The sequence below is a fragment of the Panthera pardus genome, unplaced genomic scaffold, assembly GCF_024362965.1.
Source record: "Panthera pardus isolate Hobbes unplaced genomic scaffold, ASM2436296v1 HiC_scaffold_8, whole genome shotgun sequence".
In the NCBI taxonomy this organism is placed as follows: domain Eukaryota; kingdom Metazoa; phylum Chordata; class Mammalia; order Carnivora; family Felidae; genus Panthera; species Panthera pardus.
Genome location: NW_026527013.1, coordinates 52,138,972 through 52,161,970, shown reverse-complemented (window position 1 = coordinate 52,161,970; position 22,999 = coordinate 52,138,972). Strand labels below are relative to the sequence as shown.

At 52.6% G+C, this 22,999-nt stretch overlaps 1 protein-coding gene across 16 annotated transcripts in view; it reads left to right on the top strand.

The window, feature by feature from the left end:
* The window catches only part of ATP2B2 (ATPase plasma membrane Ca2+ transporting 2), a 383,598-nt gene that overhangs the window by 343,630 nt on the left and 16,969 nt on the right, over positions 1-22,999 (top strand). For all 16 annotated transcript variants that reach the window (XM_019428155.2, XM_053898117.1, XM_053898118.1 and 13 more), the window contains 6 exons: positions 8,773-9,014; positions 10,153-10,387; positions 16,119-16,298; positions 16,480-16,567; positions 20,653-20,759; positions 21,226-21,417. In XM_019428155.2, coding sequence (XP_019283700.1) covers positions 8,773-9,014; positions 10,153-10,387; positions 16,119-16,298; positions 16,480-16,567; positions 20,653-20,759; positions 21,226-21,417 — 1,044 coding nt within the window. The remainder of the gene's footprint in view (positions 1-8,772; positions 9,015-10,152; positions 10,388-16,118; positions 16,299-16,479; positions 16,568-20,652; positions 20,760-21,225; positions 21,418-22,999) is intronic.

Here is a 22,999-nt window from a genome sequence, read left to right as displayed (position 1 = left end):
CTCTGCCCCATGGTCAATAGCAGTGCTCTCTGGGTCCCTCCAGCATACTGAGCTGATCTCTTCTGCAGCTGCCCTCTGCTCTCTGGTCTTCATTGATCCGGAGACCTCCCAATTAGTTAGCACCTTTCATTCTTAAAACACACACACACACACACACACACACACACACACACACACACACACAAACCTACTTGAGTATTTGCAAGGGTAGTTTGTGTGGGTGTCATCTACATGGGTTTGCATACCTTAGAGACATACTGGTCCAGCCCCCTTACTTTATCTGAGGCCCAGAAATAGAAAGGGACTTGTGCCAAGTCACCCTGTGGAATCCAGACTTCTGGACACCCAGTCCAAGAAGTAATGAGGTTTGGCTCTGAAGTCCAACAAACCAAGGTTCAAACCTCAGCTCCAGCACTTACCACCCATGTGACCCTGAGCAAGTTACTTGACCTCTTTGAGCTTCTGTTTTCCAATCTGCAAATCTATAAAGTGAGTACATAATTAATTCTAACTGGTAACATTCACTTAGCCAGGCTTGATGCTAAGTGCATACCCCATTCTGCCTCGTATAACAACCCCATGAAGTAGGTGACATCACATCTCTAATTCATAGCTCAGATCCTGAAGCTGGGAGAAGTTAAAAATCATGCTTGGAGTTCCAGAGCAGATAAGAGGCTGAGCCAAGATTAGAACCCCGTCCAAGCTGGAGCCTGTGCAGCTCACCACCCCTTCCCACCCAACTCACGCAGCCGCACCTTTGCCTTGAGGCAGCTTCAGGGCTCCCGTGAAGATCAGATGAGAAAATATATGTGAGGCTCCCAGCACAGTGCTTGACATGTAGCAAGTGCTCAGTCCACATGTTATTACTCTCACTACTTCTGTTATTATTTCTGAGCCTTATCCTCTGTCGTTTATTTTGCCAGCCACTATCTTCCTTGACCCTCCATATCCCTTCAGGGGAATAAAGGCAAATATGACCATTCCCATCTTGCAGCTAAAAACACTGAGCTGCAGAGACATCAAGTAACCTGCCCAGCATTGCTCCTGACCACCAAGTGGCAGAGTGGGGCCCAGAGAATTCTGGGGGAGTTTACCAAGTGGGCAAGGGGGCAAGGACATTGCAGACAGGGACACAGCCCTGCAAAGGCCCAGGGACCCTAAGATGCATGGCTCATTCACGTGATCTGTGGCCTGTGCATTTCTCTGGGGCTAGAATGATGATAGTTGAGGCTGGAGGGCAGGGGGCGGGGACAGCTAGGTGGCATCAGATAAGCCCTTGAAAGGATGCTGCTCGTGATACTTAGAAAAACCACCCCAGGCAGAGGTGGAGAGTGGTGTGAGGGCCACGGCTAGTGTCAGGGAGGCCAGGAAAAGTGGTCTAGAAGGGCCCTCCCAGCGGGCCAGCTTCAACCCCATAGCCCCATCCCTGTGAGGATGGCAAAGCTTTCTTCTTTCCTGTCTTATTTCTAACCATTAGGAACTAAACTTGCCCTCTGAGAGAAGCTATGTGAATCATCCTTTAGTGAGAAATTGCTTCCCTGCCTCAGAAATCCTGGCACACCCTCAGACTTCCTTTGTTGTCTCTGACTCTTTGAACATCAGGACTTCTACTAGCTTCTTTCCATCACCCTGAAGCTTCTCAGAACCACAGCTTAGTGTTAAGAGAGAAATACCTCCTTCCTCAGACTTTGGAGGCCTTCTTGTGCTTTCTTAGGAAAACATTCTCCTTTTCCAACCGTGTGTCCTCTGTGTGCTGAAACTGCCAAGCGGACCTTAATTTTGTATTTTATGAGACCTCTTTGAAAGTAGGTTGACAGTGCAGTTAACATTTGAATTATTAAGCTGAGGATGGAGACTTGTGGAGCTGAATTGTTGGAAGTTTATGGCGTATTTCTGAAAACATAAACTATTGAGACAAAAACAAATCTCCCTGGAGCCCCTGAAGTGGTTCTGGAGGAAAGAGCAAAAAGGGTTTTCCTGGCAGGATGGTTTGCCCAAATAGGTAAGCCAAACTTCACCAAATGAGAAACCCCGGGTCGTCAACATACCCCATGCTGAGATGCCCCTCACCCCAGAGAGCCCCAGTAACCCTCAAAGGCAGGAAGGAGCTGCTTCACTGTATTTCCCATAAATCTTAGAACCTGGGCACTTAGAGAGGGGGAGGGAGTGCTCCAGGAAGCAGAGAGCCAACCCTTGAACTCAGAACTCCTGGCTGCAAAGCCAGGGCTCAACTGAATGTTCCAATGAGTCTCAGAGTCCCCAAGTCAAGCCATACTCTGCGACTGGACTCTGGCCAAGCCAGGCGTGCCAAAAGCGTGGACGACTGTGGAGGCGACTTTGCAGGGCATTAAGATGGGGAGGTGGGGTGGGCTGTGATTCTGTGAAATGGCAGGGGCCTGTATGCTGAATTTGACACCTGTTTTGGTTGTTTTCTTTTGTTTTTTTTTTTTGCGAACACCATCTCTGGGAGAAGAGTTCAAAGCAAATAACTCCAAATGGGGAATTTGGATTTTTAACAGAGCTGTTAATCCCTACATCCCATGCTGTCACCCTGCGTGAGTGCATGCACACACACACACACACACACACACACACACAATTGCACTTGCATGCCCTATACACATACCACACACATATAACTGCACATACCACACACAACTGCACACACACCACACATACACACACAAAAAAACTACACTTGCACACCATGCACACATAGCACACACATACAACTACACACACACCACATGCATACACTGCACTTACACGCTGTGCACACCCCATACATACACGTACACCTGCACTCACACACCATGCACAAACACACACACCACACACACACACACAACTGTACACACACACACACACACACACACACACATACACACAATACACTGCTAAGCCTGGGAAGGTTTCCGTGTCAACCTGTCCTGGACACTCACACTGACCTGCCTTCTCAGCCTCTAGGGAAGATCCCGCAGCCCTGCGCCTCACGTTCCTCAGGAGGCCTAGCACCGAGAAGCTCCTGGGGAGGCCGGCCTTCAGACGACGATTCTGGAGGCCAGAGTTCCGCCCCCTCCGGCCTCCCATTGGCAGCACCCTACACACACAAGCATGGGATTATTCATTTATTCATTCCACAGATATTTATTGACTACCCCGAAGTGGGAGGTAAAGATAAGCAAGACAGACATGTCCCCCCGCCATCCCCTTGGACTCTAAAGCCATCAGCAGCAAGTTCCCAGTCAACTAAAGATCTCCAGGGCCAGTGGAGACGGGCGGGGCTGTGGGGAGACCATGTGCTGTGGGCTCAGAGCCAAGAACACTGGGGTCAAATCCTGGCTGGGCCGCTTCGTAGCAGTGTGACCTTGCCTCGTGTGCACAGCTGTGAAATGGGAATGCTAGTAGCTGGCCTCCCAGGGATCTGGGAAGGTACAACCAGATAGTGCGTGTGACAAGCCCATTACAGGACAGGGCAGAGTCACCATGCAAACTGTGGCCGCTGATGCTGCTGTTGAGTGGGCTAGTGGTTCGTCTGGGCCTTAGGGAGGCTCCCCACCAGTGCCTGTCCTTGAGGGGTGAGGAAGAGCGGGTTAGGCCACCAGAGGCAGCTGCTCAGCGGAAAGTCGTTCCCGAACACGCTCCAAATCATCATATTGCAGATGCTATAGTTTACTATGCTACGGTTGTCAGGTTTTTGGGGGGGACTTTTTAGAGGTTTTTTAGTGGTTAAATACACATCACATCAAATGAATCAGATTAATTGTTTTTAAGTGCACAGTCCCACGGCGTTAAGTACATTCACACTGTTGTGCAACCATCACCACCATCCATCCCAAAACTTTTCATCTGCCCACACTGAAACTCTGTCTCCATCAAACGCTAACTCCCCATTCCCCCCACAACCAGCCCCTGGCACCCACCATCCTACTTTCTGTTTTGGTGAATCTGACTCTTCTGGGTACCTAATACAGTTGGAATTATACAGCATCTGTCCTTTTGTGACTGGCTTGTTTCACTTATAATGTCCTCGGGGTTTATCCATGTTGTCACATGTGTCAGAATTTCCTTCCACTTTACGGCTGGATAATATTCCGTTGCATGGAGAGACCCCACTTTGTTTATCGTTCATTTGTCGATAGACACTTGGATTGCTCCCGCCTCTTGGCTTTTGCGAGTAATGCTGCTATGCACGCGGACATGCAAATCTCTTTTCCGGCTCCTGCTTCCAATTCTTTTGGGTATATATCCAGAAGTGAAGTGCTGGATAGTATGGTAATTCCATCGTTTAATTTTTTGAGGATCCACTATCCTGTTTTTCTCATGGCAGCAACACCGTGTTACCTTCCCACCCACAGTACGCAGGGTTGCAGTTTCTTCACACCCTCACCAACAGTTGTTGTTTTCTGTTTTGTTTTTTTACAATAGCCACCCTGGTGAGTGTGGGGTGGTACATGCCAGCTATGCTTTTTTAATCTCATTTGTGCGGATGTTATTTGTAACTTGTAGCTCTTTAAGTCATCATTCCTTGCCCTTGCTTCTGTTCACCCCCCAGCATCCCAAAACAGGGACATGAATTGTCCTCTCAAAATTATGCCTTGTGGCTGCACCCAGCATTCCCAGAGGGCTCAGGACCACACTGGGGAATGTGCTGGATGAAGCTCTTGCCCTGGGAGCCAGGAAGCTTGGGGACAGCCCCAGGCCTGCCCCTCCGCAGGTCTGTGATCAAGAGCAAGTCACTTCCACGTGGGCCTGCTTCCTGTCTGTTAAAATGGAAACAATACTGATGCCTTAACTCCCTTATAGAATTGGAGCCCTGGAGATAAAAACCTCCTGGAAAGTCTACAGCAATAGCAAAATCTCTGGGTTTGTCAAGACTTAAAAAAAAAAAAAAAAAGTCAAAAGAAAAAAAGGGATGGGCCTCTGCTTCTTAGTAATGCACGTGGGCGATGTCAGAGCTCAAGTTCATGGAAACAAATTGAATTACGTAGGAGGCAGCTCTGCCATTTGCAACCATGGATTGTTTGAAATCCTTTTAGAGGAAAATTAAAATATCTCACAGAGGGTAATAAAATGCCGGGTATTTTGAAGGCATAACTGCTCAGCTCTCTTGGGCAAAGAAGTAATTAGGCATTTTTATTTAAGCCCTCCGAGCCGTCATTTTCTTTCATTGGTGGAGAGGGGAGAAAAACTGTTGTGGAAAATACATAAAACTCTGGAGGTCACCAGAAGATTAATTATCAAAATGTAGAAAACATTAAAAGTAAGTAAATAAATATATCATTTTTAAAGCACAACATAATACCACGCTGCAGAGACAAAGGGAAGTGCTTCAAATTTATTTTCACAAACATCAGAAATGGGAAGCTGTACCAAAGGTTCCTTTGTTTCCAGATCAAATCCCACGAAAGAGCCCAGGAGTGGGGAGCCTTCCAAGGCCCATGGTGCTGGAGACATAGTTCTGCTTGGCGTGGGAGCAGGGAGGGCGTTCTGAGCCTTGTTCCCGCCCAGAGCCCTCAACCACCGCTGAGGACTGTGCCTCCACCTTGTTGCAGCATCCCTCACCATGATCCACTTGAAGAAAAGGGTTGCAAATGGTTGATTTTTCTCTCAGCTAGAGATCATCTGCTCTAGTCTCTCCATTTTACAGACAGAGAAACTGAGGACAAGAGCTTAAGGCTCTGTCCTTCCTATGAATCCCTAAGTCTCAAGACCACCGCATTATCAATGCCAGTGACTCCACAGCACTTGGGTGGGCTCCCTAGGCCTGAGCCCTAACTGTGGAAGGGGGAGTTGGCCAGGGCTATGTCCCGTCGCCGTCCTGTCCCCTGCACAAGTGGTCCATGCCAGCATCTCCCAGACCCCACCTTCTCCTGTCTGTGAAGATTGTTCGAGCAATATGACAAGGGGCTGGGGCTGAGGATACAGAGTTCCTGGACAACGCTGGTTTGAGACCCATGCAAAGCCACTAATGGCGGTGGCGGGAGGGGGGGGGTACGGTTGGCACAGGCATTTCATAGGTAGATATTCGTCTTCTAAATCTCTCTAGGGTTTCAGTTTATCTGTGGTGCCTTTTACCACTCCCAAGCCACCTCCACCTAAGATGCTGCATAGTAATTTTATGCAAGGAAAATGAGCAGTGCATGCACGTGGGTGTGGGTGCAGGTGGATGTGAGTTCACCTCCCATTCCCTCCGGCTAATCCCACCATTAGCCCACGTGGTGGTTTCTTGTTCTTTCCTATTAACCTCTCCCACCATTCTGATCTGCATGGAGCCATCCCGCCAACAATGAGTAAGTGCCCACTGTGTGCTGGGCTTTATGCTGGTCCTGAGAACCCTGCAGAGAAACGAATCTGATAACTCATTTATTCAGGGGGAGACAGACCCATGAAGCAATTGTCAAAGACACTGTGATATTTGAGCTGGCCCTTAAAAAGCAAGGAGGAGGGGTGCCTGGGTGGCTGGCTCAGTTGGTTAAGTGCCTGATATCAGCTCAGGTCATGACCTTGAGGTTCGTGAGTTTCGAGCCCCACATCAGGTTCTGCGCTGATGGTGCGGAGCTTGCTTGGGATTCTCTCTCTCTTCCTCTCCCCCACTTGTGTTTTCTCTCTCTGTATCAAAAATAAATAAATAAATTTAAAGTAAAAAGGGAATGGAGGAGTTTGCCTTGCAGGGGAGGGGGAAGGAACAGCAGAGGCAAAGGCACAGAGGCATGAAACAGCTTGTGTTCAGCCAGCCACACAAGGAAGTGAGAGGTGCTGGGGGAGAGGTGAGTGATGATTTCACTGAGACCCCAGGGTGGGAGTTTGTGTTCATGCAGCCCAGCACCTGGCAGAGGGCCAGCACCCAGCCGGTGCTAAAGAGTGTGTGTCAGATCAGTGAGTAGAAAGAAGGAAAAGCGGAAGGGACTAGGAGAAGGGAAAAGTAAACTGTGCCTTAGTCATAGAAGGGAATCAATAGAACAGTCAAAAAAAAGAACAAATCAGAACCATAAACACAGGTGCCTCTCAAAGTGCAATTACATGAGCAAACAACTTTTAGAAGAATGTCTACAGTCTCCTTACACACACATACATGCAGTAGGTTAGGCTACATGTAATTGACCATTTTGACTTACAACATAGCAGTTTCAGGGGCGCCTGGGTGGCTCAGTCAGTTAAGCATCAGACTTCAGCTTGGGTCATGATCTCGCGGTTTGTGGGTTTGAGCCCCGCGTCGGGCTCTGTGCTAACAGCTCAGCCTGGAGCCTGCTTTGGATTCTGTGTCTCCCTCCCTCTCTGCCTCTCTCTCTCTCTCAAAACCAAATAAACATCAAAAAAATTAAAAAAAAAAAAAAGGGACAAGCTGTTGACACACACGTAACTTGCCTGGACCTCAAGGAGATTATACTGAGTGAAAAGAAGCCAGTCTTCAAAAGTTACACATACAGTATGGTTGCATTTACAGAACAGGCTTGAAATGACAAAATGATAAAGACAGGGAACAGACTAGTGACTGCCAGGGCTGGGGGTGGGGGGGAAGGGAGGTGACTGCAGCTCTAAAAAGGGTGTCACAGGGATCAGATCCTTGTCATGAACTGTGTGTATCTTCATGTATCTTCCTGCTGGCGGTCGTGGGAATCCACACTCAATGCCGTTGCATAGAACTAAACACACACACGTGAGTGCATGTAAAACCGGTGAAGTCTGAGTGAGGTGGGTCTGATTGTATCGGTGTCAGTGTCTTGCTGTGACATTGTACTGTAGTCATACACAGGTGAGCACTAGAGGAAACTGAAGGAAGAGTGTATTTCTTATTGCATGTGAATCTAGAACTATCTCAAAATTAAAAAAAATTTTTAATAAATAAATGAAAATAAACATTTAAAACACACACAGGGTAATAATAATGCCACATTTGACACAGAGGTTCTTTCTGGGAGGAGGGGAGGATTCTGCAGACTGGGAAGGATACACAGGGGGATTCACCTGTATCTGTCATGTTTTCCTTCTCAAAAAGGGAAAATCTGAAGCTAATATGGCCTATTTCTCAGGTTCTACAAAGCTGAATGGTGGGTACACCAGTGTTTCTTTAATTATTCTCTATCCTGCTTTTATGTTTGAAACAGTTCGTGATTTATATATTTTTTAAGTTTATTCATTTATTACTTCTGAGAGAGAGAGGGAGCACACAAGCAGGGGAGGGGCAGAGAGAGAGGGAGACACAGAATCCATAGCAGGCTGCAGGCTCTGAGCCTTCAGCGCAGAGCCTGACTTGGGACTCGAACTCTCGAATGGTAAGATCATGACCTGAGCTGAAGTAGAACACTTACTTGACTGAACCACCCAGGTGCCCCGAAAGAGTTCGTGATTTTTTTTTGAAAAATTTTTTTAATGTTTATTTATTACTGAGAGACAGAGAGACACAGAGCGTGAGCAGAGGAGCGGTAGAGAGAGGAGACACAGAATCTGAAGCAACTCCCGGCTCTGAGCTGTCAGCACAGAGCCCGACGCGGGGCTCAAACTCACAAACCGTGAGATCATGACCTGAGCCGAAGTCGGTCGCCTAACCAACTGAGCCACCCTGGTGCCCCTGAGTTCATGATTTTTAAAACACAGATCCTGCTTAACTCCTTTCATCCAGAGCCAGGATTGGGTCTTGGATGGAGAGGGCTGAGGGTGTGGGTGGTGGGAAGGGGGCACACAGGGCTCTCTGAGAAGGGGAGGGGGTGGCTCGGCCCCAGGGCCTCAGCAGCAACCCCCTGTGAGCCACCTGGGCCTCTCTCTCTGCAGCCCCCGGAGAAGGAGGGTGCCCTGCCTCGGCAGGTGGGCAACAAGACAGAGTGCGGCCTGCTGGGCTTCGTGCTGGACCTGAAGCAGGATTATGAGCCCGTGCGCACCCAGATGCCAGAGGAGAAGCTGTACAAGGTGTACACCTTCAACTCTGTGCGCAAGTCCATGAGCACAGTCATCAAGCTGCCGGACGAGAGCTTCCGCATGTACAGCAAGGGTGCTTCTGAGATCGTGCTCAAGAAGTAAGCCGCGCGTGGTCGGGGAGGGGTGTGGGGAGCCGGGGACCACCAAGTCATGAAGCACGGGCTGTCCTACAGGCTGGGCCGAAGGGCCATCTGGCACTCAGAGGTGTGGGGAGGGCCCTGCCCAATGTCCCACGGCAGGACCACCTCCAGGGTTCCTCGCCCACTGCTTTTCTCCCCGTTTCCTCTTATAAATGTCTGCAGAGAGCCCTCCCCATCCTCCTCCCTACATCACTGGATCATCAGGAAGGGCTCCCCATCATCAGTGTTAAATCTCCCTCATTTTACTTCCTTTAGCATAAAGTGATTTTCATCGTGACCTAGTCTACTCTAGCTCCACGCTGGAATCACCCCAGGGAGCTTTAAAAAAATATATAAGAAAAAATAGGGCGCCTGGGTGGCTTAGTCAGTTGGGTGTCTGACTTCGGCTCAGGTCATGATCTCACGGGCTGTGGGTTCGAGCTCCCCGTCAGGCTCTGTGCTGACAGCTCCAGAGCCTGGAGCCTGCTTCAGATTCTGTGTCTCCCTCTATCTCTGCCCCTCCCCCGCTCAAGCTCTGTCTCTGTCTCTCTCAAAAATAAATAAACATTAAATAAATAAATAAATAAATAAATAAATAAATAAATAAATAAATAAATAGAAAAAACATTGATTCCTGAACTCACCCCAGACAAACTGAGTTGGGGTGAACCTCTGGGGCAGGGCTCACACACAGGTATTTATTTATTCAGTGTTTCTCCAAACCATTGTAATGTGCAAGCAAGGTCCAGAACCACTAGCATAACTAAGTTTCCTCCCCTTCGAAAATCACTTTAGTTGTGGAACAATTTTTTCAGATGAAATCTTGTGAATATAAAACAGATCAAAGTAGATGTGCTCTTGCTGAATGGACTGGGGCAAATATTATAAGAAGGCTGCCTGATTTCTTTTTGGCTGGTCTTGATTTCATCCCTCCCTGGGGCCCAGGGGCCTGGACCAGCCCTGAAGCATTATGGGAGTTGAACTGGATGGACACTAGTTGACCAACCACGGCCAGCTGAGCATCACTGGGGAGGGGGAGGTGAGCTCAAGCTGGTCAGAGGGAGGATCCTTGGGCCCTCAGCTGGACCTTACCCATCTCCCTCCCATCTGCCCCCAGGTGCTGCAAAATCCTCAACGGGGCAGGGGAGCCCCGGGTCTTCCGGCCCCGCGACCGGGATGAGATGGTGAAGAAGGTGATCGAGCCCATGGCCTGTGATGGGCTCCGCACCATCTGTGTGGCCTACCGTGACTTCCCCAGCAGCCCGGAGCCTGACTGGGACAATGAGAATGACATCCTCAACGACCTAACCTGTATCTGTGTGGTGGGCATCGAAGACCCCGTGCGGCCCGAGGTAGGCACCCTACCAGCAGGCTTGGAGAGGCTGGGAATCCAGCCTGCTGCCAACCTGACATAAGTTGCCTCACCTTTTGGAGCCTCGGTTTCCCTATAGCGTCCACAGGTTTTTTCTGCACATACTCCTAAACGTTCGGACTCATGAGACCAACGTAGGCCACGTTTGGCATTGGTCTGCTCAGGACCCGTGGCAGCGCCCACAGCCGACTGCTGGGGATAGTCCCGGAGCCATCCACCCAAGCACCCAGAAACCTTCCCTTGCCCCCAAAGGACAAGCATGGGGGCTGCCCTGCCTTAGAAGCCTCTTGCCCCACAGGAGCCAGGATCTCCCATCTGAACAGTGAGAGAGTAGGACATTCCCAAGTGAGAGACACATAGCAGGGTTGCTGGTGGCACTGCTTAAAAGTATAAAAGCTCTGACCTGTTGACTCAGCATCTCCCAGTGGGGGTGGGGATGGCTTTTGATCTATTTGGTTTTTAGGCCGGGTGATTGATACACACAGAGCCAAATTCAAACGGTTCCATAGCACAGAAGGGGTGAAGCAGCCTCCCATGCCACCCCCAGTCCCCTGGTCTCTGCCTCACAGTTTCTTGGGTGACCTTCGCGGAGTGTCTATGCCCACAGTTTTTGGCAAGCTCTCCCAGGCCACCGTGAGGCTGGTCGGAAGCCTCAGGCTGGACCACCTCTAGGGTCGTACAAACATTTTCAGATTTGTTGGGCAGCTGCCCCTGGAGCACAAACCCTGCCTCCCTCAGTTTTCCCATCTGTCAAGGGGACAAATCACGTTGCCTTCCTCCCTCAAGAAGCGAGACAACGGAACAGATCGAAACAGACTTGCCCGTCACCCCCCAGACAACACATAGGATGCTCCCTCGGGTACACTTTCCGAGGCTGATCGAAGCCGCTGCAGATAAAGCCATCAGAAGAGCAGCAGTCTGGGATTTGCCGGGTTATCTGGGGGTGTTTGGAGCCCTTGAAGTCACAGACAACGGGTGTCACCAGAAACAACAGATGTTTAAAAGCCTTTATTTAATGAAAACAGGAAGCGCCCATTTCCTGGCTGTTTTTCCTCAGTGAGAAAAATCTTGGATAATTTTAGCAAAGGAAGGGATTTTTTTTTTTTTTTTGAAATTTTACAGCTACTTTATCTATGTGGAAAGTCTATTTCAACCAGATTAGTGCCCTTGTGGCTTGAGTCTTCATCATCTCTGGATCCTCAGTGGCCAGAACAGTTAGATGTTCAGTAGCTATTTGCCAAACAGATGAATGAATAAATACAAGGAAATGCTGGTGCAGTTTAAGGAAGCACCCCATTGGGTTGGAGGAACCCAGAGTGGCTTCATGAGGAGAAGGCAACTCACCTGAAAGAGAAGAAACTTTTGACACACAGGTTAAGGGAGAGAGGGTGTTCCAGACAGAGGGAACAGCGTGGACAAACGCAGAGAGGTGTCCAGGAAGGGATGCTAAGTGTTTGGAGTCTAGTGAATACCCCACTTTGGAGGCTAGGAAGAGGAGCCTGGAGCGACATTGTGAAGGGTCTCATGTCCCCATCCAAATCCGTTCACCAGGTCAGGCTTTGAGGGATGTAAGCAGAGAGACTGTTCGTGATGACCCACATTTACGAAGCACCTACCCTGTGCCATGCCCCTCGGTCAGCAGTCCCTGCCCCCCAGAGCCCACAGCCTAATGAAATGCCTGGTAAAAAGGCAAGAGTAGTAGACCCAAAGCACATGAGAGCCTCAAGCCAGACCGAAGCGCAACACAGACGTCCAGGTACACGGGCCGCCGCCCAGAAAGGAGGTGGAGTATCTCAAGGAGGTCGGAGATGCCCTGGGGTGTTTCTGGAATCCCCCCACATTCTAGGCAGGTCACAGACCTCTAAGGCACCTGGCCCAGAAATCATGGTGAAGCGTCCACACTATCCCACTGCCCCAAACAAATGGCCGCCCCTCCAAGTCCCCGACACCAGCTATGCCCCACCCCCACCGCATCTACATCCACACCCTCTGCACCCCTCCCCCTCTCCCAGAGCAGGAAGAACAAGCAAGGAAGACCATGGTCAGGTGTGTTGCCAGGCTCCCCACCGCCACCACCAGCATGGCTGGCTCCATGCGTGGTACTGTTTACCCCTGTCATGGCATCGTCCAGCCTCGCTGAGGGGTGTAGACTATCATCCCCATTTTACAGATGAGGATGCCAACGCTCAGGGGGAACCCCAGGGCAAAGCCCAGCCCAGCCTTTTGGTCCCTGAGCCCTCTCTCCAAGAGGGAGAGAAGCCTCCACCATACAGAGGAAAGCGCGGGGGCCATAAAAATGAGCTGCCTCTTTTTTCTCCCTGAGCCAGCTTGTTTTGGGGAGCCCCAGAGGGTGAGGATTCCATGCAGGCAGATTGCAGCTCCCGAGACAGCCTAAAAAGTATTAGTCTTTCTAAAACACAGTGCCAGTCACCTCATCACTAGTTCAGAACTTACCACGGTTCCCAGGCCTGAAGGAGCAAGCCCCTGATTCCAGCACCTTCTGACCTCGAGCCTTTCTCCAGCTTCATGGCCACCGGCTCCTGCCCCACAGCCTCAGCCCCTCCAGATCACCTGCCACACCTTCCTCCAGCACCCTTCCCACCTTCTGTGCCAGTGTCTCTCATGGGACAGAACCCTGTGGCCTGGGCCACAATGAAGTGGTCACCTGTGTAGCCCCAGCCAGGGCACAGTGCCAGGCACCAGAGCCTCAGTTAGTGTTAGCTGAACAGAAGCAACTCGAACGTCCCCTCCTCCAGGAAGCTTTCTCGGATTTCTCCTCTGCATCTACTTCCTTCTGAAGTACTGGCACCCTTCTCCTTGCTCCCAGAGCCCGTTGTACGGAGATCTTTACCAAAGACCCTGCCTCCTACAAGGGTACAGCTCTGACCCAGAGCAACTGCTTTCTCATCTGAAAAAAAGAACGATTCTGTGAAAGGATATGATAGACTTGTTCCACTGTGGAGCGTTCAGCCTGGGAGGGAGTGAGCACCCTGTCACCAGAGACCTACAAGCAGAAGCTGGCTGGCCATCTGTTGGGATGCCTAGCAGGAGAGCTAGGCAACGAGGAGAGAGTCAGAGTCATGACCTGAAGTCCCTTCCAACTCCAAGACTTCAAGCGTCTTTAAACCAAACAAAACCTAAACTATTCCTTTGAGGGCAGGAGCCAGATCAGGTGGATGTCCCCGAAAGAGCAGTGGCTCTTTCCGTTCCTCTGAACAGGAGACAGCAGGGGGCTGCAGCCCGGGTTACAGCCATTTTGAGGACATCGATCAATTATGTAAGCAGGATGTTGGACACTCCACATCCCCACTCCCTCTGGCTCTGTAAAAAGAGGTCACGGTTGCCTATGTGAGCAGCAGCTATGGCACGAGGCAGAGGCCTTGCTCATGTGCCCCCTGCCCAGCCCCAAGTGGGCTCTTCCTCAGGCCCTGGAAATGCAGCCAGAGGAGACCCGTGGTCAGCTTACCCTACTCCAGCCCTTGTGACAGGGAGATCACTACCTCTCACCACAGACCTGGTCTCTTATACGATTCTGGTAGCTGGAGGGTGCATTCTCCTGACCTTGGCCGGGACCCTGCCTCTTCATGATGTTCGTTCCCTGCTCTACCACAAGATGGCCATGCTCAGGAGTCTTGATTTTCTCTATAAGCAGCTGGGAGGGAGTGACACCCCAGGCTGAACTCTAGGCAGGTCATTGGAGGTCAGGTAGGGGAGCGACGGAAGACGGGCGAAGCCAGAGGCAGGGAGACTGGGGAGGGGCTGGGCAGTGGCCCCCACTTGGAATGGTGGCTCTCTGTGCTGAGGGAATAGCAGATGCTGTGGACGGGGGTGGACAGAGGCTAGATATTTTCAAGATCAATCCTTGTTTCTAAAATTCCTGAGGGCGGGAAGGGGACCAGCAGGCAGGAGCTGTCCACAGTCAGGTTTTGAAACAATGTTCTGACTCTTTGTATTAGTTGCCATGATGCAATAGCACAGACTGGGTGGCTCAGACAACAGAACTGGATTCTCTCACGGTTCTGGAGGCTGGAAGTCCAAGATCAAGTGTTGGCAGGGTTGATCTCTTCTGAGGGCCATGAGGGAGAATCTGCTTCATGCCTCCCCCAGCCCCAGCTCGTGGGGGTTTGCTGGCAATCTTTACTGGTCCTTGGCAGCAACACCCCAATCTCTGCCTTTCTCTTTATATGACATTCTCTGCGTGTGTGTCTGGGTCCAAATTTCCCCTCTTCATAAAAACTCCAGTCACACTGACTGAGGGCCACCCTACCGGCCTCAACTTAATTACCTCTATAAACACCCAATCTCCAAGTAAGGTCATATTCACAGGCACTGGGGGTTAAGACTTTAACATATCTTTTTTTTCTTAATGTTTATTTATTTTTGAGAGAGAGGGAGAGAGAGAGAGAGAGAGAGAGAGGAGCGGGGAGGGGCAGAGAGAGAGGGAGACACAGAATCCGAAGCAGGCTCCAGGCTCTGAGCTGTCAGCACAGAGCCTGACACGGGGCTCAAACCCATGGGCTGTGAGATCATGACCTGAGCCGAAGTGGGACACTTAACCAACTGAGCCACCCAGGTGCCCCAAGACTTTAACATATCTTTTTGGAGCAGCCACAGTAATCAAATAATCACCAGACCCTCTCAGCAGCGACTTTGCAGAGCAGGGATGGGAGTGACCTCCCAGACACTATGGGTACGAGATGAGGGGGAGACAGACTCCCTGAATCCAAGCCTGAGATTCTAAAGTGCTTTGGTCTTTTGATACAACCGGACTTTCTGCCCTTGACGTGTCCTCTTCCACTCAGAGACTTTGTGCAGCAAATAGCAAATATTACCTTATTATTTTATCATTTGTCACTGCCCATGGGTAAGAATCACTTGTTCAGTTGATCTGTGTTGTGTGTAAAGGGCTGTGGCAGCTCCAGGCTGGTTTCTGCATCCTAATTGCTGGGCAGATAAATCCACAACTCTGTACAGGGGCAGGGACTGGGGGGATGGGGAGAGAGGGAAGGGTGCTGCCACCTGCTGATTGGCTGGGTCTACTCTGGCCTGATTGGCCCAGACATCAGTCTATCATTGCAGTCAGGGCAGGAGGCAGTCCTTACTCTCTCTGGGGAATGTCCTGTTTTACAGGAAGCATAATCATTTGTATGTATCCTAAGCCAGTGTCACATTCCGTAAATAAAATGCTCCCAAGTGCAGTATCCCCCCAACCCCCCCCCCAAAAAAAATCTAAAAATACACAAACATACTTGTCACTGAATTTGCAGGAACTGTGCATGTGGATAAAGCTGTGCATGTGGATAAAGCACATTCTCATGCAATAGTAGAGTATTCTACTCCCGCCTGGGGCCAGATCTGAGAGGGTGTTATTGGGGTCTTTCTCAAATTCCTTGCCCAAGTCAGGATAGCCAGTGGTTTCATCTCAGGACAGACTATCATGGTGATAGGTGGTAGCTGCCTGAGGCTCTACTGAGAATTCTGAGACCACATCAGGGTTTAATCACAAGATTCTGTGATCAATTAACAATGCCTGCCATGGGCACAGGAAAGGAGGAGATGGCCCATATTCCATGCATGCTATCGGTATCTCATGGTCATCCAGGCTCCTTATGATAGGGCTGCCTGTGAGCAGGGCTCACTCTGGAATCCACGGGGCAGTGAGGGCCTGCCCCAGGTGGTGCTCACTCCCATGGCTCCTGCCCTCCTGCCAGGTCCCAGAAGCCATCCGCAAGTGCCAGCGAGCGGGCATCACAGTCCGCATGGTCACCGGTGACAATATCAACACGGCCCGGGCCATCGCCATCAAGTGTGGCATCATCCATCCTGGGGAGGACTTTCTGTGCCTGGAGGGCAAGGAGTTTAACCGGAGGATCCGCAACGAGAAGGGGGAGGTACGTACCCAGCACAAAGAGTCCACAGAGGGATGAGCTAGGATGGGAGACTGGGAGGCATGGGGGCTGCGTGACTGTGCAGAAGCCAGCCAGCGTGCCACTAAGAGCCCAGTGACTTTGGGTGAGTCCCCTCCCTTGTCTAGGCCTCAGCTTCTCTCTCAGACCCCCCATCCCTCTCCAGATTGAACAAGAGCGAATTGATAAGATCTGGCCAAAGCTACGGGTGCTGGCTCGCTCCTCCCCCACGGACAAGCATACCCTCGTCAAAGGTAAGACTTGGGGGAGGCAGTTCTGAGGACAGAACCCCCTCTTCTCCTGGTGCCTGCAGCTTCTTTCCAGGACAGAGGGGCTTTTGCATGGGGCCCCCCACACCCGGCAAAACCCTTGTCTCTCCCCATTGCAGCCCTGGGAGGCCCTCTAAGGGCCACAGTGAGATGGGGAGGTTGTGAATCTTCTCTCTGGGTGCCACTCTTCTAGGAAGCAATGAGACTGGGCATGTGTAGGTCCAAACCTCTTGGCCTGAGGGCCAAGGGGGGCCCAGAGATGTGTTGTATTTGGCTGGTACAGTGCCTTTGTTTATGTTGAATTTGGATGGCTTTATACAAACTCTCCTCTCACTTTTTTTTAAAAGAGCCCTTTTTTTGAGGGGGGGGAGCACAAGTGAGCAAGAGGCAGAGAGAGGGAGGGAGAGAGAGAAAGAGAGAGAGAGAAGCAGGGCTTACCCAAAGTGGGGCTTGTGGGTTTGTTTGTTTTTTTTTTACCATAAGTGGGGCTCATTCTCACCCAATGCAGGGCTCGAAATCACAAACTATGAGATCATGACCTGAACTGAAGTCAGATGCTTAACTGTCTGAGCTACCCAGGCACCCTCCCCTCACATTTGAAGCAGTCCTCACCACTCCTTGTCATCTGACATTCAGCGCACTTCACTTATTTGTGTTCTCAGTCTGGCCCCAGAGTTGTGAGTTTGAGACCCTTGGTCTGCCTGCTCTCTGAGGACCCCAACCAACAACTGTAACCAGGACCCCAGGGGTGGTTTATCCCGGGAATAGCAACCTGAGAAATGAGGCCAAAAGCTAACATCTTTCTCCTTCCTTGTCTCCTTCTGGATACAGGGCATACAATTTGCTGAGCTCATGCAGGTGGCCAGGTTCTGGGCACTTTTACAGTCATGCCTTCCTGGCTTCCCATCCTGGCTCTGCCACTGACCTGTTCTATAGCCTTGGGCAAGTCCCTCCTCTTCTGGGACTCAATTTTCCCATCTTTAAAATGGCCATAGAAGGGCAGATTTCTGGCTGAGGTCATCCCTAGGGCATCTCAGATTCTCCTCCCAAAATACTACCCAAGGACATTAATGGAGGCAGATGTGGCCCAGGGACAGAAACATAGAACCTCAGAACCACAGATACCAGAGCAGGAGGCCCCTCACCCCATCCCCATTTATTTTTCAATCACTCCTTCATTTACTTATTCATTCTCTTGATAAATGTTTATTGAGGATCTACTAAGTGCAAGGTCCTGCTCTTGGTAGACATGGTCCTTCCCTTTTGGAATTCACGGTCCAGATTCCATCCAGCAGACATTAAATAGCTTTCCTCCCATAGACCTGGAGGCTGCATTGGTGGAAGAGAAGGGTGGGACTGTCTGTTGGCCTCTCACTCAGGCTGGGGATGGGTGTCCCCTAACAGGCTGTCAAGGTGGGTTGAGACTCCAGGAGAAAGGGCCTGTGTTTCAGGCAGGGAAGAGGACTGCACTGTGAAAGCCCAGAAGATTTCCAGACACTTTGAAGGAGTGGAAAGAAGCTGACCTGACCAGGCAGGGACCTCAAGAGAGAGAGAGGAGCCAGTGAAGGGGGTGCCGGTGTCAGATCGCGTAGGGCCTTGAACGCCAGGCTGCTGACCTGAGCTGTTAGCCCAGGGTTGGGAGCCTTTGGGAGGGCCTTGAGGGGAAAGCATTGTTTTAGAAAGTTCACTCCCCGCTTGTGGGGAGAATAGCCTGGAAGCAGAGGGACCACCGAAGCTGTCCATCTGTGAGAGGTGATGCCAGGACCAGGGTGGTGACAGCACAGGTGGAGCTGGAAGGCAACGGGTCAGAGACCTGCTTGGGTGGCAGAAGGATATGGGCCCAGCAGCTGTTCGGATGTAGTGGAGGTCTGACAGAGGGGAGGGGTCCCATATTCCCTCTGTCTGTACCTGTTTGAGAGCCGGCAATGTGTCAGCATGGCCCCTGGGTTTTGGATGGGCAGCTGGATGTGAGGAGTCACAAGGGACACGTTTGAGAGCAGAGTGTCATGTGCAGTTTAGGGCTGGCTGAGCTGGAGGCCCTGTGACATCCAAGTGGGGCGTCCAGAAGACAGCTGGCCATCCATGCAGTCAGGACTCAGGAGAAAGATTAAGGCACAGGTGGAGCGTGCCAAGTGGGGAGAGCCAACTGAACCCAGGAATCTCCCATGTGAGCGATGGGCAGAGGCCGAGAGACCGAGAAGAGGCCGCCAGAGTGGTAGGAGGACAGCCAGGAGCGGTGGGGTCTAGGAAGACAAGGAAGGGAGCCTGCTGAGGAGGAAGGTACAGTCCATGGCATGAATGGCACTGAGAGGTCCAGAGAGACAGAACAGGGGTGTGGCCACAGGAGATGGCCACAGGAAGGCCCTTTGTGACCACACACGGTGGGGACATGTTAGTGGGGTGGTGGGGCCATGCCAGCGCTAGAGGTGGAGGAATGGGGTGTGAGAGGAGGTGTCCTCCCAGCTCCCCCTCTATTGGGACCAGTGGGAGGGCTGGGGCAAAGCTGGTACCAGCCTGAGGGGCCACAGAGGAAAACTTGGCCCCCTTCCTGCTCTAGAGGAGCATGTAGGCAGGCTGAGGGAACCAACGGGAACAAAGTCCTCAAATGCCCAGTAGACAGAGACTGGAGGCCGAGTCTTGGGGGGCGACTCAGGGACAGCCACCAGCTGGGGGGAGCAGCCCAGGATGACTCCCGGAGCACGTGGCCTTGGAGCTGGGCCTTGAAGAGGGTGGAACTTGGATATTTGCAAAGAGCTGGGGGAGTGTTGGGAGGCTACGAAGTCTCCCAAGTCAAGAATCCATTCCCTCATTCCATAGGCTGCTGCTGTTTGCCAGGCACAGGAAGGGGGAGACACATATGGGAGCTACAGTGATCTGATTAGGGCAGGCGAGGGTCCTCAGGGAGTCACAAAGGTTTCCCGGGGGAAGTGGCTTCTGAGCTGAGACCACAGGTGGGTGACAGCACAGCTGCTGAGGGAACAGCCCATGTAGACAGGGGCAAGGAAGCCAGCTTTGCAGACCGAGAGCCATTCCTATGGCTGGAGCACAGATTGGGGGCGGCCTGAGGCGAGAGAAGAGGAGATTGGAGAAGGGGGCAAGGCCTGACCACAGGGAACTTCAAATTTTCAGAGGGAGCTAAGAACATGGATGTCACCCCGAGGCCAGGGTGGGCAGTGAGAGAATGACTCTCAGTTGGAGGGAGGGGACAGGTCTGTCCCAGGGCTTAGAGAGAGCCCCTGGCACTGCTGTGCAGATTGGAGGGGCAGCCTGGGGTTAGGGAGAGGGCAGGGGGATGCTGGTGGCAGAGGGAACAGGGCAGAGAGAAGTGGAATAGTTCACCTGGGATCTCGGAGCACAATCTGCAAGCCTTGGCCATGGATGTGAGGTGCGGGACGAGAGAGAGACATGTCAAGAGTGACATTCAAATTTCTGTCCTGTCCGTGGACATGTCCTCTCAAACTCCACGTGGACCCCATGATGACATCTTTCACCCACTCTTCTCCACTAGCCCCAGCTCAGTGACGGAGCCACGTGTCACCTATTTATTCTCTTTCTGAATATTTTATATTTTATTGAGGGTGAATGTCTGGAGAGAGGTCAAGGCCAGAATGGTGGGTCAGGGGTCATCAGCAAATGGCCCAGCCCAGGCCTCCTCAGTAAGTGAGTGACTGGATGGCCCAGGGAGAAGGTGGTAGGACCCCAGCCTCTGGAGAACAGAGGAGCTCCTGGAACACAGGCAGACGGGGAGATGTTCTGGCTGGAGTGGCCACCGAGCCAAGGGCTGCAGAGAGTGCAGAGTGTGCTGGAAAGGCAGTGAGGGCCCAGACCGCAGAGGGCCGCAAGCCCGCAGGGGGCTAAGGTGCCCGACATGCCCTGCAGGTGCTGGCAGCTGTGGGCAAGCCTGGAGCTGGGAAGAGCCAGGATGGGGGGCAGGGAGGGGCATGGCTGGGGCCAAAGAGGAAGCTGTGCCCAGCCCAGGGCCCTCCCAACAATCAGGCTGGTCCTGGCTGCCCTGGCCCCGTGGAGCGTCTATCCCAGGGCCCAGATTACACTCCTGCCCCACCCCACAGGTATCATCGACAGCACACACACGGAGCAGCGACAGGTGGTGGCCGTGACAGGGGATGGCACCAACGACGGGCCTGCGCTCAAGAAGGCTGACGTGGGCTTCGCCATGGTAGGGGCAGCTCACAGCGGGCCCAGGGTGGTGCCTGGTAGGAGCTCATAGGCAGGGGGTGTGGGCAGCACGGCCTCCAGCTGACTGTGCGGGACCCCCAGTTCACACTCAGCTCACCCACCATGCACCTCATGTGCCCAGTGCTCTCAGGGCTGTCTGGCCCCCCCGCCACGGTCTTCCTGGAAGGGTAGAGGGAGGCTCCCTGCAATGGGTGTGGAGGGGGAGGCGTTGGTGGTGGGGATGGGCCAGGGAGAGGCTTCCTGAAGGCAGAGAGCTGGCCTCAGGGGGCTGGGTCTGTGAGAAGTACAGGCACACACACCCCACGTGGTCCCGGCCATGCAGTTGGGAGTATGCATGTGAGGGATGTTGTAGGACTGAGGATGTGTAGGGGAGGAGGATGGTGCTGCTTGAACTGCTCACCATCCCCCCAGCTGCCCCACCCAGGCTCCTGTCCATGTCCCCACAGGGCATCGCAGGCACGGATGTGGCCAAGGAGGCCTCGGACATCATCCTGACGGATGACAACTTCAGCAGCATCGTCAAGGCAGTGATGTGGGGCCGCAACGTCTATGATAGCATCTCCAAATTCCTGCAATTCCAACTAACAGTCAACGTAGTGGCTGTGATTGTGGCCTTCACAGGCGCCTGCATCACGCAGGTGGGTCCTCCAGGGGGGCGGGCAGGGCGGGGCATGCCAAAGCCTGGGGGAGCCCCTGCCAAGGGCCAGGAGCTGCATCGCAGACCTCAGGTGCAGGCACCAGCCCGAGGAAATGAGGCTCAGCAAGGTCGGGGGCTGGCCCAAGGTCATCTGGCAAATGAGAGATGTCAAGCCTCACCCCCATGACGACCCAAGCCAGGCACAGGCCCGGTCCTTGCTCCAGGAGGCAGTAGAGATCATCCCTGAAGGAAGGCAGAGCCCCCAAAGGGCCAGAGGGAGGCAGGACGGGGCAGGACCCAAGGGGTATCGGCAACCGGCTGGAGACAAGGAACCGGCAGGGTCCTGGGGGCCTCAGTTCTGGCAGGAGTGTGACAGGAGAGGCCTGTTTGCCTGGGGCCCTGAGGACAGGTGGGTGCTCTTGGTCATGGAGAGGCAGCTGTCCATCAGGATCACTATCTGGGTCAGGGGCAGCCCCATCCCCTGAGCTTCGGGGAAGCCAGCCAGCAGGCCTGCATGTCTACAGCCTCACTGTTTCCTCCCCCAGCCCCATGAGGTGGGAACTGTGATGATGCCCATTTTACAGAGGCAGAAACTGAGGCTCAGAGGATGGACCAGTCAGGAACCTGCCATTGTTCCCACAGCCTCCTTCCTTCCCCTAGGGACTGACCAGCCTGGCCTGGGGAGGAGAGGGCTGGTATTCGAAGGCCTTCTGCCAATCACATGGGCAGACAAGCTCCTGCCCACAGACAGGAGCCCCCAGAGGTCCGGAAGGTAGCACTGCCCTGAAGAGCTTGTGGCTTCAGGAATGCTGCTCCCCTCTGTTGCATTCTGAGCCCCTGGGGCTGCATGTGGCAGCACCCAGTACCCTATCCTGAGAATGTGAGCTGGGAGGTGGCTGGTGGGTCCCTTCTGCCCAAAGGGCCCTCTCCTGCTCTGTGGGCGAGAGACTCCCTCTAGTGGTGGCTTAGGGAACACTCCCGCAGCACAGCAGCTCCTGCAAGGCTTCTTGGAGACCCACTGACACCAGCTGGGGAAACAGGTTCAGGGTGGACTATCCGTTTGCCTGAGGTCTTAGACTAAGTTGGCAGCAGGGCCATGTAGGCCTTGGTGGAGATGTGGGGGGGCCCTGACCCTGAAGCACTTGTAAACAGAGAAGGCTAGTGAGCAGGAAGAAGCCACAGGGCCTGGGGAACTTGGCTGGGCCAGGGCAGAGGTGGGAGAGGTGGCTTGGAGGAAGGGCTATGATGAGTATCTAGGAGAAGTGAGTGAGTGTATGGGGTGCAGGCAGAGTGGGCCTTGGGGGATGCACTGAGAAATGACAGGGGCGTGACGAACAGCTCAGTTTAGGCTATTAGGTTTACAGAATCTGTGGGCTTCCTGAATGGAGGTGTTCCCCCAGTAGATGAGGCTCATACCAGAGGGGGAAGTCTGGGGTGGAGAGTGGGGAGAGGTGGGCACCAAAATGAAAGCCAGGGGGACAGGTGTGGAGAGGAGAGCAGGGCTGAAGAAGAGGCCATGGGAGACACGGATTTAAAAGGCAGGGAAAGGGGCACCTGGGTGGCTTGGTTGGTTAAGCATCCGA